Here is a 14,906-nt window from a genome sequence, read left to right as displayed (position 1 = left end):
TTTAATTAGAAAATGCTCGTTGCATTCAATTCTAGTAAATGTGTGTTTAAATACAGACATTTCCACCGGAGAATCATCCGAGTACAGTAAAATAATCATCTGACACACACACAAACAGCAGGAGCTTTCCGCGTGCTACGACTGCGAAAGGAAAGGGTACAACTAAAGCATTAGTACAATTAAAGCACAACTACAGCACTAATTCGTTGTTACTTAAAGAATTAATCTGGCAACTGTTTGTTTGTTTCATTTAATTTATTCTTACACGTTGCTTCTCTTTAACTCTCTTCTTCATTGTTAAAGTCTATAATATTTCATTTTCTTTATTTTTTACTTTTTTTAAAATAGCTGTTCAGATTTCTCGATCTCGCGTATTCCCGCGAGATTTCAAAGCGGATAGCGGGCGCGAATTCGATAGCCGGTCTGGTGGTCGTTCCCATCAGTTGCGTCGGAGAGTGTGAGGGTACCGCAAGGTAGGTCAGTTGTCACTCCGCAAAATACCATACCTGCGCTTCCAGTTACTTAAGGCGGCACAAAACTAACCCGCAGCAAACTCGACTCACGTTTGGATAGACAGTCGTTGACTTTCTTTTTAGCATGTAGCCTTAGTTAGCCAGCTAAGCTAGTCCTGTAACGTGTGTAACTTTTCCTAAACTTAATTAAGCTACTAATGTCGCGGTTTAAACTGCAGGCAATGCTTTAAAACTCATATCCGTTAACTGGCAGCCGACGTGACGGCAGAATTTAGATGGAGAGCTGATTCGACAGTTTAAATAGATGTCTGACTGTGCTAGTAGTTTTATATGTGTATCAGGTTTCTTTCACTCTGTCGCTTTCTATTATTATTACTACTTCTTCTTCTTCTTTTTACCGTTAAAAGCAACACGGGGTGTCTACGATGTCTAAAAGGAAGGGCACCTCCGTCAATGAAAATCCCAACAAGAGATCCAGATCTGTGAATGAAAGTGAAAATGCTGCTGACAGTGACCAGGAAGATCCCATTCTGAGTAATGTACGTCTGCCGTGCAGTGAAGCACGCTAGTTTTGTTTGATTTCCAGTTTTTGTTTAATTTCACCCTCGTGTATTTACTTATTTCTTAAATAATTCTCTGAGAATGCAAAGGATAGAGGCTCACAGTGTGGATACTTGTTACTTTGTGTGCAGTTGCAGTGTGGTGCGGAGGTGGTGAGTGATGCTGGGATTGTAGAAAGTATCACTCTGAAGAATTTTATGTGCCACTCGCTCCTTGGCCCGTTTACCTTTGGTTCCAATGTCAACTTTGTTGTTGGCAACAACGGAAGTAAGTGCACTATCTTATCTGGCAGATCGGAGATGTAACGAGGCTTCTGAATCCCCCTCGTTTCATGCCAATGCAGGCTGCAACCCTATATTTACATTTTGGCCAAAATGTCTCTATTGTGTGCTGTAATTATCATGTAAAGGCTTCTATCATTGCTGAAAATAGTTGAAAAATTATTAACTAATAATTACTAGTTAATCACTTTGGTTTAGTGAGATCTTGTTGCTTTCTCAGTGCTGGTGCTTTCTGTTGCACATGTCTGCAAATGTCATTATTTATATGGTGTTATTAGTGGTTTGAAGTTGTTTCGGTGCATTTATAAAATGTGAAGTGGAAACTCAGTGGCTGTTATTATCGTCCATAAATCTTTGTTTATTACAGTGTCCTGTCTGTTCAATTTTTGTGTGCCAATTGTTTTGTGACAGGTGGAAAGAGCGCCGTTTTGACAGCTCTCATAGTTGCCTTAGGCGGGAATGCCCAGGCTACAAATAGAGGATCATCCCTCAGGGGTTTTGTGAAGGAAGGAGAAAGGTGATTTCACAATAATTTTTTTATCCGTCACGCACTATCTGTTATCTTATTTTGTGATGAGAGAGCACATCATAAATGTGAAAAGTAATTACAAATAACAAACGCAAGTATCTGACCCTTGATGTGCATTTCTGTCTCCTCAGTTCAGCTGATGTTTCCATCACATTGCGTAATAAAGGAAGGGATGCTTACAAACCAGAGGTGTATGGGTCGGCTATTATTCTAGATCTAAGGATAACTCGGGACGGACTGAGAACATATAAGCTGAGAAGTAAATCAGGTAAAAATGCGAAGGAGTTTGTAAATTTAGATATTGCAGCAAACTATTTGCAGTAAATTCTCCATAAGTATATTTATAATTGTCCATTGATTTAAAATAAGAACAGAAAGAACAAAGATGAGTCATTTAATGGAGTCTGGAAAATCGTCAGTGAGAGTAAAGTGAATGTTCACAATGTTTTTCTTTTTGTTTTTTCTCTCTCTTACAGGTCAGCTAATCTCAACCAAAAAGGAAGAACTTGTCTCTATTCTGGATAATTTCAATATTCAGGTATGAGAGATGCAGGTCTTCTTTCATGTAACTCAGAGATGCTCTACCGCCAACTTTCAGCCAACTCTGTTTTTGTCCTTCACACATTGATGTTCTGGTTAAACTGCACTTTTGACTATGCTGTGATTTTAGCTGTATTTATCTGTACAATTTCAACATTTGAGCTGAAACTTAAGCAACAAATTGTGGGGCCATGTCAGTTGTTAAAGGGTGTCACGTGAACCTGTGTTACTGTCATGCTTATTAATGTGTTTTCTCTCCCAAAGGTCAACAATCCTGTATCAGTTCTCACTCAGGAAATGAGCAAGTACTTCCTACATTCTAAAGGAGAGGGGGACAAGTACAAGGTTAGTTCAGAGTACTTGCATGTTTAAGCCACACAGCAGCATTGGGTGGACAGTTTGCTACACCGTGAAACGTGTTTCTTTATGGTACCTATGAAAATGATTGTCAGTCAAGGCAATTAAGTTTGTGCCTATTTGTAGGGCTTCTGGTGTGGCCAGTACATATAAAACCAACCGGCAGGCCAACACTCTGTTTCATCTGCCAGTCATTGTTTCCAAATGCAAATATTTGTTTGGAAATTGCGGGGGCGGGGGTGTGGACAAAATAGCTTTTCTATTTCACCTCTCTTATTCTCCACACAGACTCTTTACCTGCATGTAACAAAAGACTGCCCAAATGTGTTTGGTTAGTAGCTTCTAGCAACAAAAACCCTCTTCTTTGATTCGAATCTAATGCCAATAAGAGTTTAGATTTAGCATGGAAGAGATTTGGTATAGATGTTGTTCTGGTACATTTGGAATTTCTGATCACATATATACATATCTAATGATGCTGTCACCAGCCTCATCTGCAGTTTTGTTTTGATTGGTAAAATGGCAAACCATATACAAACTTCAGTTGCTTATGTATACAGGACCTTATATATTCCCCTTGCTATAAGAGCTGTGTAACACCCACATTTCTTATCCGTAGGATAATAAAGGTTTATTCTATTCTATACCAGCTTGATCATCTTGTTAGCCTGCTCCCTAACTTGCAGCACAATCTCCTTGTTTGAATTTGTTAACTGTTAACTATAAATAAGCCCCGGTTGTTTTTAATCTATTTTTCTCTCTGCAGTTTTTTATGAAAGCCACCCAGTTGGAGCAGATGAGAGAGGACTTTATCTACATCAAAACCACTAAGCATCTCACAGAGGATAAAGTTGAGCAACACAGTGAAGTATGTATTTGTGTTGCTGAAATGGGCAGTAGTGATATTATTACATTTCTTGAATTTAAACCCTTTTATTTGGATTGCACAGCTAAGTTTTGTTTTAAAGCATCTTTTAATATTAATTTGTGGTCATTCCTAGTGCTTGAAAGACCTAAAACGGAAGTACCTGGAGAAGGAGGACCGTTACAGGAGCCTGGCTTCACTTGATGAAATGCACACCAAACTGGAGGAGTTGCAGAAGCAGATGGCTTGGGCTTTGGTGAGATCATTTTCCTCCAACTTCCCGCAATTTTCCAGTATTTCCCTTTCCCTATTTAGTTAAGATCACTTGTTTAAATTTTAATTCCTGTACAAATATGTTAAATGTTGCAGGTGACTGAGATGGAGAAGGACTTAGAGCCAATGAAGGAGAAGCTGCAGGCAGACAGACGATCCACAGAGAAATATGACGACAAGGTGAACGAATGGAAGGTATGAAACTTCTTCGGTAGTAACCCTGAAATCAACATATAACACATCTCAAATGTTAATAATTCTTTTAGAATTAACACAAATTACTACTAATTAAGTAATTGCTACTTCAGTTTTATGGCTCAGACTTTTGGACTGTTCATTCTGTAACCTTTTAACCCTAAACCTTTTTGATCATGCAGAATAAGGTCGATGAAGCAGAGAAAAAGTACAAACAGGTCCAGGAACAGCTAGAGAGGATCACACAGCAAGTCCAGGAGCTTCAACCTAAATGTGCTGAGCTCAAGACTGAGTCGCAGAAACGCAACAACCTTTTAAAATCCAGCGAGGTGAGAGTTGAGTGCACTAACCGCAGCATATGGTGGATTTCTGACAGTCGGCTCGTTCACTTTTTACAAGTACTTAATGATTTTATGTAGCAAGTCTGAGGCTTAGTTTATAGTGCTGAGCAGTGTCTAAGTGCATTTGTGTTCCTCAGCAGATGCAGTGGCTTTCCATCATCTGATGTGTTTTTTTGTTTGTTTGTTTGTCGTCATCAGTATAGGAGCGCTGCATCACCATTCTGTCATATAATTAATTCAAAATTAGTTTTAAAAAATGACTGTTATCTTTGTGATGCTTGTACGTCAACTTGTGAATATTTAACTCTTCATTTACGTGTGCACATCAGGTCACAGTCCACAGATGCAAAGCCAACCTGAGAGACTTGGAAAAGGACAAAACTCAGCTGATGTCGAGGATAAAAGATCTCAAGCTGAGGTTTTGTGTCATCTTATTTAGTTGTCTTCTGCATTAAATTGAGGTTGAAAAGTTATTTATTCTGTTTTGGCTCGCCTGTGCTTTATTTCATCACACCCCTTTTCTTACCTCTAGCATCAGTCAGAAAACGGGAGCAGAGAGCAAAGCCAGAGCAGAAAGGATCGAGCAGATCCAGACTGAGCTGGAAAACCTGAAGCATCAGATCTCTACACTGGGCCAACAGATTGACCAGTATCAGCATGCCATCAGTCGCGCCAAAGAAGAACAAGGAAAAATGAGGTAAAACAATGCACCAAAGGAAAATCATTGTACATGCAATAACCAATAATTGCTGATTCTAGGGTAGCTTAAAGGAATGTATTTGCAGTTTCTAATTGAAGCTATTCTCTAGAAATGACTGTATTTTGCCCCCCTGTTTGTTTTCAGGAGAGAGCAGGAGGTTCTCCAGAGGTCCATTGAAGCCAACAGGAGGAATCTGCAGACAATGGAGAGCAGTCGGTCCAATCGGCTGCGGCGTTTTGGAGAGCAGATGCCTGCGCTGCTAAACGCCATTCAGGAATCTCACAGAAGAGGCCATTTCAAGCACAGACCTCGAGGACCGTTGGGTAAGACCTGGTTATGCACAGAAAGTGTAGCATGTGCCCACCCCCCACCCCCAAAGTGCGCAACCACAGTGCAAAATGTGTGGCAACAAAAAAACACTTCTAACTTTCCTTCTCTTTTACAGGTTACCTAATTAGTCTGAAGGACCCAGAGCTCGCACTGGCCGTAGAAGTATGTCTTAAAGGCCAGCTGCTGGCCTTCACATGTGATAACTATGAAGATGAGAAGGTTCTGCAGGGCCTCATGGCCAAAATGTTTCAAGGAGGTCGCAGACCTGCTATCATAACTAGCAATTTCATCTCACAAGTTCATGATACAAGAAGAAAGTGAGTATAGAGGTTTAATTATATATATATAAAATAGTTGTGCAAAGTACAATTAATACAACAAGTATTCAGTTAGAAGGTATCCTTCTTCAGAGTGAGTGTTAGTGCATCTCAAATGTTGTAACTTTTTTCTTTTGGAAAATATTATGTAATGTAATGTAATGTGCATGTGTTAGTCCCCATAGGGAAATAGTTCCTCTGCATTTAACCCATTCACCCAGTGAAGCAGTGGGCAGCCACCAATGCAGCGCCCGGGGAGCAGTGTGTAGGGACGGTACCTCGCTCAGGGGTACCTCAGGGTAGCCGTTCAGTGGAGTCGAACCCCCGACCTTCCGATCATGGGGCCACCACTCTACATACTGAGCTATCCCTGCCCAATTTATCATACATACATATATTATGTATGATAAAGATTTTCTTTATGTAGCTTATTACTTAATTATTACAAAATATCTGAAAAAATGAATCGAAATTAGTTTTGATGTGTTTTGTGTCAGGGCTGTCAGTCATCCGAACTACCCCTCCGTGCTTCAGGCTCTAGAAATTGAGGACCCAGTTGTGGCCAACTGTCTGATCGATCAGAAGGGCATAGAGAGCATTCTGCTCATTAAGGTAAAGCATAACTTTTTTTCAACACAAGATGCTTGATGGTAGCCATAGTTGCACATTGAGTGGTTAGACATGTCTTTTTTTATATGATGCAATGTGTAAAGTAAGCCATATATTAGATAAAGTATACTGTAAATGAACTGAAGGGCCTTAAGCATGTGAACAAACCATAATGAATCAGCTGTTTAGGTCTATTAAGCTTATCCCTGATCTGATCTTCTCTACAACCTGAATGGCTATTACATCAAAGTTTTATACCTGCCAAAGTCAGCTTATTGTGTACACAGCTACCTGTACATTTGCCGAACAGTGCCTGAAAGTTTATTTGTTTATTTGCCTGACCGCGTCTCCTGAATGTTGCCTGAATTTTTGCTTTAATGAAAATGATCCAAGTCAAGGAATCTAATTCAATTCAATTCAATTTTATTTATATAGCACCAAATCACAACAAAAGTCGCCTCAAGGCGCTTCATAGGTACAGGAATAGGAATCTGACCTTTTGCACAGTGGAGTCAGTGTGGTTATGGTCACAAATCTGCCTAAACCTCAGCTGCTGGGTCAGAAATATGGCAGAGACCTATAATGTTTTTGAAAGCTTCTTAATATTTACTATATCTATTTTTTATTCAAATTTGTATAAGAATATTTGACAGATTCTTTATGTGGAGTCAGACTTTGGATACCATAGAAGAGATGTCTGCTCCTTACCTTCTGAACTCTGTGTTCAGACTTCATGTCATATTTACATGTTTTCCTTGTTGATAGAATCGAACAGAAGCTCGGAGAGTGATGCAGAGCAAAAATCCTCCTGCGAACTGCATCCATGCTTTCTCTAAGGATGGAGATCAGATCTTTACTAACCGGAGTTATGCTGCTGAGCAGACTAGAGCCAACTATCTCTCAGGAGATGTTGAGGAGGAGATCAGGTATATGTCTGACTTGTACACATGAAAACTCGTATTTTATTCTCTGTCTTTAGACTTTAAACTTGTGCTTTAAATGTTCTGTCCACGTCTCTCCATTTTCGCCTCTCCTTGTCTCTTTGATTCCTCTCAGACACTTACAGAGGGAGTTGGAAAACCAGAAAGGTCAAGCATCACGCTTCCAGCAGCAGATGAGAAAGTTGGATGACGACGTCAAGGAAAATGAAGGCCTACTAAGAAGAGCCCATCAAGAGCAAAAGACCATTAAAGTTAGTGGTATTTTCTGAAGGGCAGATAAGAATACTAATAGAATTTGTATTTTCAGTTTTAATATTTTAATATAATCATATTTGGGGTTTAAAGCATATTAGTCATTCATTTCACTTACTTTGATATACTTTATCCATTAGAAAGAGAACAAAGTGTTCTGATATCATATGAAATGAATTTGCTAACAAAGTCTGTGTGTTTGTTTTAGGACAAGGCCACAAAGTTGCAGCTAGAGCTCACAGATCTACAAAATGTTGAAGAGCCTCAGTCAGAGGACCTCAGGCCCCTGGTCTGTAAAGAACACCATGTATTTTTCCATCTGTATAAAAAGATGCACACTTGTACTGGACTTAGAGCTGGCTATATCCCACAAATTGGGATGCTGTGTAAAATTTAAAAGCAGAATGCAGTGGTTTGAAAATCCCATTAACCCATATTTTGTTCACAATAGAACATAGAAAATAAATTGTCCAGCTTTAATTCTGAGAACAAAATCATAGAAACCGAATTAATTTTATGTTTATCCATCTGTTTTGTAGTACCGCTTACTTTTCCAGCCATTTTTTCCCCCATCCCAACTTGTTTTAAGACCTGTGTCTGCTTTCAAATTGAAAATGAGCTAATGTTTTTCCTGAAAAGTAGAATGTCTCTTTAAACATTCGATCTGTTTTCTGTGATTTTTATGAGATTTACAAATAGAAGAATTCTCTTTTTATTTACACTATAAGCATTGTCCCAGCTTATTTTGGTTTAGAGTTTTTAAATATTGTACATAATGTCAACCAGATCTACTCTTATGATACACCATTATCTCTAATTTTCAACAGGAGGAGGATCTTCATGAGATTGTTACCAAGATCAAGTCCAAGCGAGTGGAGTTAGATGAGGGACTGGCCCAAATGGCCGACCTCAAGGGTTCTTATGAAAAGGCAGAGCAGGAATACAAGCAGCACAAAGAGCGCATTAACACTATCGCAGAGGAGGCTGACTCAGTCAAGGTAATATTGAAAGAAAGACCCAGTGTGAGAACCTTTGTTTTTCAGTTGCTAAATTCTTGACTTATAAGGTATCAGGTCAATCAAATGAAGTAACTTTCAGTAGATATATGGGGGGGACAACTTTTTAATGTTGCAATCTTGTAGTGACACTATGTGCTATTCTTTTATTTGAGACAGTTGGCAGTAAAGTCAAGAAATAAGGTGAAAACAGGATATCAAACGTGATCTAAATGATTTTTTTCCTGTGTACGTACTGCTAAATGTGACTTGTAGTCTACAGTGCATTCAGTGATCAGTAAGATTGGTAAGGACATTGTGTCAATGCAACTACCTAACATTATATCAACCCTGATAATTTGGTGTGATTCTAACTCTTTGTGTGTTGGCCATGCCAGCCCACCGTGCCCTGTCTCCGAGTTGGTGTTTGTCTGTTTTTACCGAATTCTTTATTTGCTTTCTCTTAATACAGGAGGATCTCAGTAAAACTGACCAGGAGGTGATAAAATGCAAACATCACAAGAAACACTATGATGAGAAACGCAGTGCCCATCTCCACAACATTCAAACTCTTGAAGGCAACCTTAAAAGCAAAGAGAAGGAGTACGAGGTATGAGTATCAGAAAAGCACTTTGTATACAATGTATCTGCTTTAGTTTTAGGAGTTAAATAGCACTGTCTCTTGAAGTTTTGCCTGTATTTAGCAGCTAAAATATTGGTTTGTTTTGCTCTGTGACTCAGATGTCAGTGGCCAAAGCCAAAGAGATTTGTCTGGAACGTGTGGAGAGCCGTCGGTCAGCCAGGAGCCTGGACAGCGAGATCAGTCGTCTCAAGCTTAAGATCACTTCACAGAAGGAACAACAGGGAGACCGTGAGGAGATTGTGAGGTATTGGATCCTCACGGTGTATTACTGACATGATTTCAGTGATGTTTCTGTGAGGTGTTGAATGTACACGCATTTTAAACTGATGTCCTTCCTTGACGCCAAATGTGAATTGATTTCCTTTTCCACTTACAGGCAGTACCACGAGGCTCTGGAGAGCTACAAGAACATGACACAGCAAATGAAGAACCTCAACAGCTTCATCAAAAGCCTCGACAGTGTTATGAACCACAGACTTCAGGCTTATGCCGAGCTCAGGAGGTAAGTGGTGAATTCATAGTTTGCTGTTTGTATTTTGCAGTGATGTACTTACCTGTGCAATAAAGTAAAAGAGAGTAAATAGTTACATCTGTAATCCAGGTAATAATTATTAAATTATTAAGACTGTGGCTTCTGAATCGGAACTTTTTTTGTCTAGTTATCCGGTTGTTCAGTGATGACGCGACGAATCCTACTTCCGGGTCTAAAGTAGTCTGCGTTTAATATGGCTTTTGTGTTGTTAACATGTTTAATGTTATGTATTTTCTTCTATTTGATCTCAAAAAGCTCCTAAAACAGTCAGTGATCACTGTTGACCTCCCTCGTCTTTTATTACCACTAATCATTTATTTAAGCTCAGTTTTTAAAACCTTACGATGTAACTACAGCCCAGCCCATGCAGCAGTATATGAATGACTAACCTCGTATTGTGGATGGATTATCTCAGTTGTTCTCCTGGCTGAAGTTTGGTCCTTTTACAGCATCCTGCCATGCGATTACATTTGTTCCTGACCACCGAGAACACTCACGTTAACTTTTATCGAGTGGAAAAAAAGTTAGCTTGTTTATATTATGCTAACATAGCTGTGTCGCTAGCTGTCACGTAGCACATCATTATATACCAGCTAGCCCAACTTCAGTAACCCTACAAACGTCACTGCTGTTTAGTTTTCTGTCTTCATTTATGTTGGAAGTGATAACAGAGCTGTACGTTTTAATTTGTTTCCAAAACCCCGCAGTCAGGACATGCTATATTGTATTTAGATAGAAGCTAGCGAGCTAACTCCCTGCTAACTTCTAACTCCGTTAAATGTCATAAATTCCGTTTTCATGGATGCCTGGATGTTAAACTCAATTGTTACACCTGGTAGAGCAGAACGCTGATCATTTTATTAAAGATGAAAGACTTTAGACAGTTTTTCAACTCTCAGTAATGCCATAGTGATCGTTTGATATATGGACCTGCAGCGGAGTTTAGACCCAGACACGGCTAGTGACGTCAGACTGAACAACCGGATAGACCGAGTGACTAGTCAGATTTTTAAAACAAATGTTAGCTTAACAGTCCAGACAGCACATGTGCAAATCTGTTCAAATGAAGGTATTTTGGCCTGATGCTTTTTTAAACCTCACTTTAAATTACATGAATATATAAACATAAAACACTGAATCTTTGAAATCAAATTCAAAGCATTGCCCACATATGTGTACTTAAAAGGAGCTCATGCTAATGACCCTCCAGTTAGCCCCTGCACTACAAAATGATAGAACAAGATATTAAAACAAAACAACAGCCTAGAGGTTTTTGGGGTCTTTTTCTGTGTAAAATATCTCACCCGTCTCATGCCCACCATGTAAGTTTTTCACTAATAAGCACAGATTTAAATATCAGTTCAACAGTCACAAACATCTTGCTGTTTCCTATCATTTGATGATGGGTCAGTATAGTTGCTCCACACAAACACTTGGATTTGGATGAGTGGAAGAAAAGAAATGGATGAATCCCGCACTAATGGACAACATTAATTTTAATGCATCAAAAAAGTCGCCTTGATTGGCGAGCTATCGCTATTGACTGTGACCATGACATCGTTGTTCATTGGCAGATAAGAACTCATCACACATATCACAAACTTTCCCCAAAAGGGTGCGCTGCTTCACACACAGGTTTAGCTAGTCACGAGCATTAGTTACTTTCAGGTTTCATCTTCTCTCCTAGCTTAATCACAGACACTGCATGTTTATTTGGATCGATCAAATTGAATTTTTAATTCTTCAAAACCTGGACTTGTAGTTCTAGTAGCTTTAGTACCATATTTGACAACAATTTGTTAAATACTCCTACAGGTCCCTCTGAAGTCTATACGTAAAGTTCTATTTTTTATATTTATATTTTTAAGATTGCGGTTATATGATTACTTTTCTCTCTCTCTCTCTTGGTATCATAGGTTCCTGTCAGCCCGCTGTAAATACTACTTTGATAGCATGTTAGCCCAGAGAGGCTACAGTGGAAGTATGATCTTTGATCACAAGAACGAAACCCTCTCCATTTCCGTAAGCCTTTTTTTCATTCATCAGTAAGAGGCCACTACAGCCTCAGATTTATATTAAAGTGCCTAAAGGTTTTTGATTATTATTATTTAAACAGAGACTCATTATTCTTATGATAACTTTGTAGGTGCAGCCAGGCCAAGGAAACAAGGCTGACTTGAGTGACATGCGCTTGCTGTCCGGAGGGGAGCGCTCTTTCTCCACTGTTTGTTTTGTCCTCTCTCTTTGGGCGATCACAGAGGCGCCTTTCCGCTGTCTTGATGAGTTTGATGTTTACATGGTAATACAATAGTTTTCGTTCGCATTATATTTATGTTTAGATTGCGGGTGCATGCATATTGCAAACTGAGATAATCATCAGTAAAAACAACAAACGATAAGGAGACAGAGAATATGCAACACTTCGTTACAGTTGCAAAACTGTCCCACTGGGTTTGGCCCCATTTAAAGATAACATTGGCTTTGGGTGTTCTCTTTAAATAGGACATGGTGAACAGAAGGATATCCATGGACATGATGCTGAAGGTGGCTGCCAGTCAGCGCTACAGACAGTTCATTTTCTTAACCCCACAGAACATGAGGTAACCACTGACACAACCTCTGTGTGTTTATATACAGCATTTGTGTGCTACAGCAGCTAGACCACCCAGATGTGATTTATTGACTTGGTCGTTGTAGACTAAGCCACTGTAGGGTAAAGGTCGTGTGACTTCAATGCGCTGCTTGGTTTCAGTATTCACATCATAATTTTTTATTTATTTTTATTTTATGTTAAGTTCCCTTCCAGAAAGCAAAATCATCCGCATCCTCCGCCTCAAAGATCCAGACCGGGGCCAGAGAAATACGCAGAGAAGTGAAGACGAGGACCAGTAATATTGCTAGCTCTGTTTAACATGATAAAACCTTAAAGTGCCTCTGAAACACTGATGCCAGCTTTTCGGAAATGTTTGTAATATTGAAGGCCTTCAGCCGCAAGTTAGTTACTTCTCAGCTAAACTTCGGTTTTGAGAAGCCTCAGCTTTGTTCATGTAAACAAAAATAACTGTTCAGTGTGCTGTTTGTCAAAGATTTTGTTCTCTAATACTGGATTCAGACAGTAATAAAAATGTTGTATGTTCAGATAAGTACAGTTACAGGGAAGGAGTGTTTTTATACCCACAAGAAAAAATAACCGTTAACGGACTTGAAAACGGGCACATTGGAGGAGTAAATGGGGTCATCGTAAGCGCGGGTTGAGTTTCTTTAAATTCAGTTCAAAATTGGTTTATTTTGTTTTAAGTGTAGCCTCATGGAGTCTTTTTCCACCTCAGGTTTGTCTAATGCAAGTAAGTGTATTAAGGTGCTGCTGAAGAAACCTAAAACACAGTTGTGACACCAAAATTTTGAGCATATTTTTGTTTGTTTTTTAAGTATAGTCTTTATAAAGGTTTCTTTGACTGTCTTACGTTATACTATCTCATTTACTGTGCTAGTGCTGTCCTGAAGGTTACAGGGGTTGTGTGGTAGTTTGGCTGTGGCACAAAGCAAGGGGTGATATAGGGCACCCGTTGGTTATTGTAATTGGCCTATGTTATGTATATTGTTATATTTATTAACTGATATGTTTCCCAGTACTTATTAAAAGAATTTAAGGGTAATCCCTCATCCCCACTGACATTTCAACCTGTTGCTCACTGATAATTATAATTAAAGATAATTTTATAAATCTGTTTCAGAAAACGGCTTTTTTTTTTTTTTTTTGTTCTTCATGATCATCTCATGAATGCAATATTTAGGGACACCTTGAATTTTGGGCAGAGGTAGTTGTCAGCAAAGGTTTAAGGTCACTGCAGTGGATCATCTGCCTTCACACCACGTGTCAGCATGTCCTCCGTGCCAAATTCCCGTCTCCGAACACATCTTCCTCTTCTATTCGTCCTTTGACTTCAGGCAGCTTACAGTTTAAAAAATAAATTATGGGTGAAGAAACATTAGTTGGTTATTGTGTGCAAAGTTCAATGAATCTTTCCCTCTGGGAGGATTGTTGTCATGGAGCAACAGACATCTTCCTGTTGTATTAACTCATTGGTCCTTCATGCCGGATGAGCTAAAACTTTTTCACATTATTCTGATTTTGGGTGGGGGGATGCAATGGTATTATGAGCATAGACGTTATAAAAGATGGATCTACATGGGTGAAATCATTGAGCTGAATGCTGTTGCTTTCTTCATCAGTTCATTCGCAAAAAAACTGATAATTACAATTCAGTCGATCCAAAATTGACTCTGTTAAATTGAGCGTTTCTGCAGGATATTGCTCCCTTATCCTGTGCCTATTAAAAATAATTCTGGTTTAAGTCACTTCTGCTGTGGCTTCACTTCTCATTCCATCTTTATGAGTGTGGACATAAATGCACGATGATGGCACATTTATGTTAGCTGGTTGTCCAGCAAAGGAGTAAAACTGAGAGGCAGTAACTAGTTTTTCCTTACTCTACCACAGTGCTATTTAAAACAGGGATCTGAACAGACATATTAATCAGAAAGATTTTGAAACACATTTCTCTAACTTCTTGCTAAAAAATTTTTTCATGTTTATATTGACAGTTTAAGTTTGTAAAACTATACAGGCTCATCACCTTGTACATTTTGAACATACAGTATGAGGTCAAATTGCTTGTATTTATAAAAACATCCAACCATTTTCTATCGTTTCTCTAGTTCAGGGTTGAAGGAGCTTTTCCCGGCTACCATGAGGAAAAAGCCAGGATACAGCCTGAACAGATAACTATTGATGCTCACTTTCACACACACTTTCACAGTGTAAAACTGCCACTTAACCTAACCCATGCATGCAAACTACACGTCTGTGTTGGTTCTCTCTAGGTACTCCGGCTTCCTACCACAGACATGCATTTAGTGGGGTTAAGCTATTTTGATGAATCTAATGTGTCCATAGGTCTAAATTGTCTTATTGTCCATAGGTGTGAATTTGATTGCAAATGGTTGTCTGTCTGTTTTAGCCCTGCGTTAGATTGATGACCTGTTCAGGGTGTAGCCTGCCTCTTGCCTCTTATGTTAGCTGGGATAGGCTCCAGCGCCCCTGCAACCCTGACAAGGATAAGCAGAAGAGTATGAATGAATGGATGTTGCGCACATATAAACAGTACTGAG

At 39.2% G+C, this 14,906-nt stretch overlaps 1 protein-coding gene across 2 annotated transcripts; it reads left to right on the top strand.

Annotated features, from left to right (window-relative positions):
- Positions 1-384: 384 nt before the first annotated feature.
- On the top strand, positions 385-13,458 carry LOC146652160 (structural maintenance of chromosomes protein 6). Of its 2 annotated transcripts, none has more exons than XM_085382384.1 (27): positions 385-473; positions 881-1,012; positions 1,166-1,301; positions 1,727-1,832; positions 1,976-2,112; positions 2,321-2,382; positions 2,649-2,729; positions 3,508-3,609; positions 3,743-3,862; positions 3,976-4,074; positions 4,257-4,403; positions 4,745-4,833; positions 4,948-5,112; positions 5,260-5,438; positions 5,561-5,762; positions 6,260-6,374; positions 7,137-7,297; positions 7,428-7,563; positions 7,773-7,853; positions 8,392-8,562; positions 9,032-9,169; positions 9,301-9,446; positions 9,579-9,704; positions 11,651-11,756; positions 11,881-12,033; positions 12,237-12,334; positions 12,530-13,458. In XM_085382384.1, the coding sequence occupies exons 2-27, from the start codon at positions 899-901 to the stop codon at positions 12,624-12,626; spliced, it is 3,267 nt and encodes a 1,088-aa protein (XP_085238510.1). In that variant the 5' UTR covers positions 385-473; positions 881-898; the 3' UTR covers positions 12,627-13,458. The 2 variants fall into 2 exon arrangements, with proteins under 2 accessions (XP_085238510.1, XP_085238511.1); XM_085382385.1 differs by having other exon boundaries at positions 405-477.
- Positions 13,459-14,906: the final 1,448 nt, after the last annotated feature.

This window comes from Rhamphochromis longiceps, linkage group LG15, assembly GCF_057381845.1.
Source record: "Rhamphochromis longiceps isolate RC_006_pf linkage group LG15, R_longiceps_female_GT1.1, whole genome shotgun sequence".
In the NCBI taxonomy this organism is placed as follows: domain Eukaryota; kingdom Metazoa; phylum Chordata; class Actinopteri; order Cichliformes; family Cichlidae; genus Rhamphochromis; species Rhamphochromis longiceps.
This window is presented reverse-complemented; position numbering and strand designations above follow the sequence as displayed.

Coding starts and splice junctions, on each gene's coding strand:
- LOC146652160 (XM_085382384.1), top strand. CDS start 899: ATGTCTAAAAGGAAGGGCACCTCCGTCAATGAAAATCCCAACAAGAGA. Junction 2,113..2,320: donor TAAGCTGAGAAGTAAATCAG/GTAAAAATGCGA, acceptor TCTCTCTTACAG/GTCAGCTAATCTCAACCAAA. Junction 4,075..4,256: donor ACAAGGTGAACGAATGGAAG/GTATGAAACTTC, acceptor TTGATCATGCAG/AATAAGGTCGATGAAGCAGA.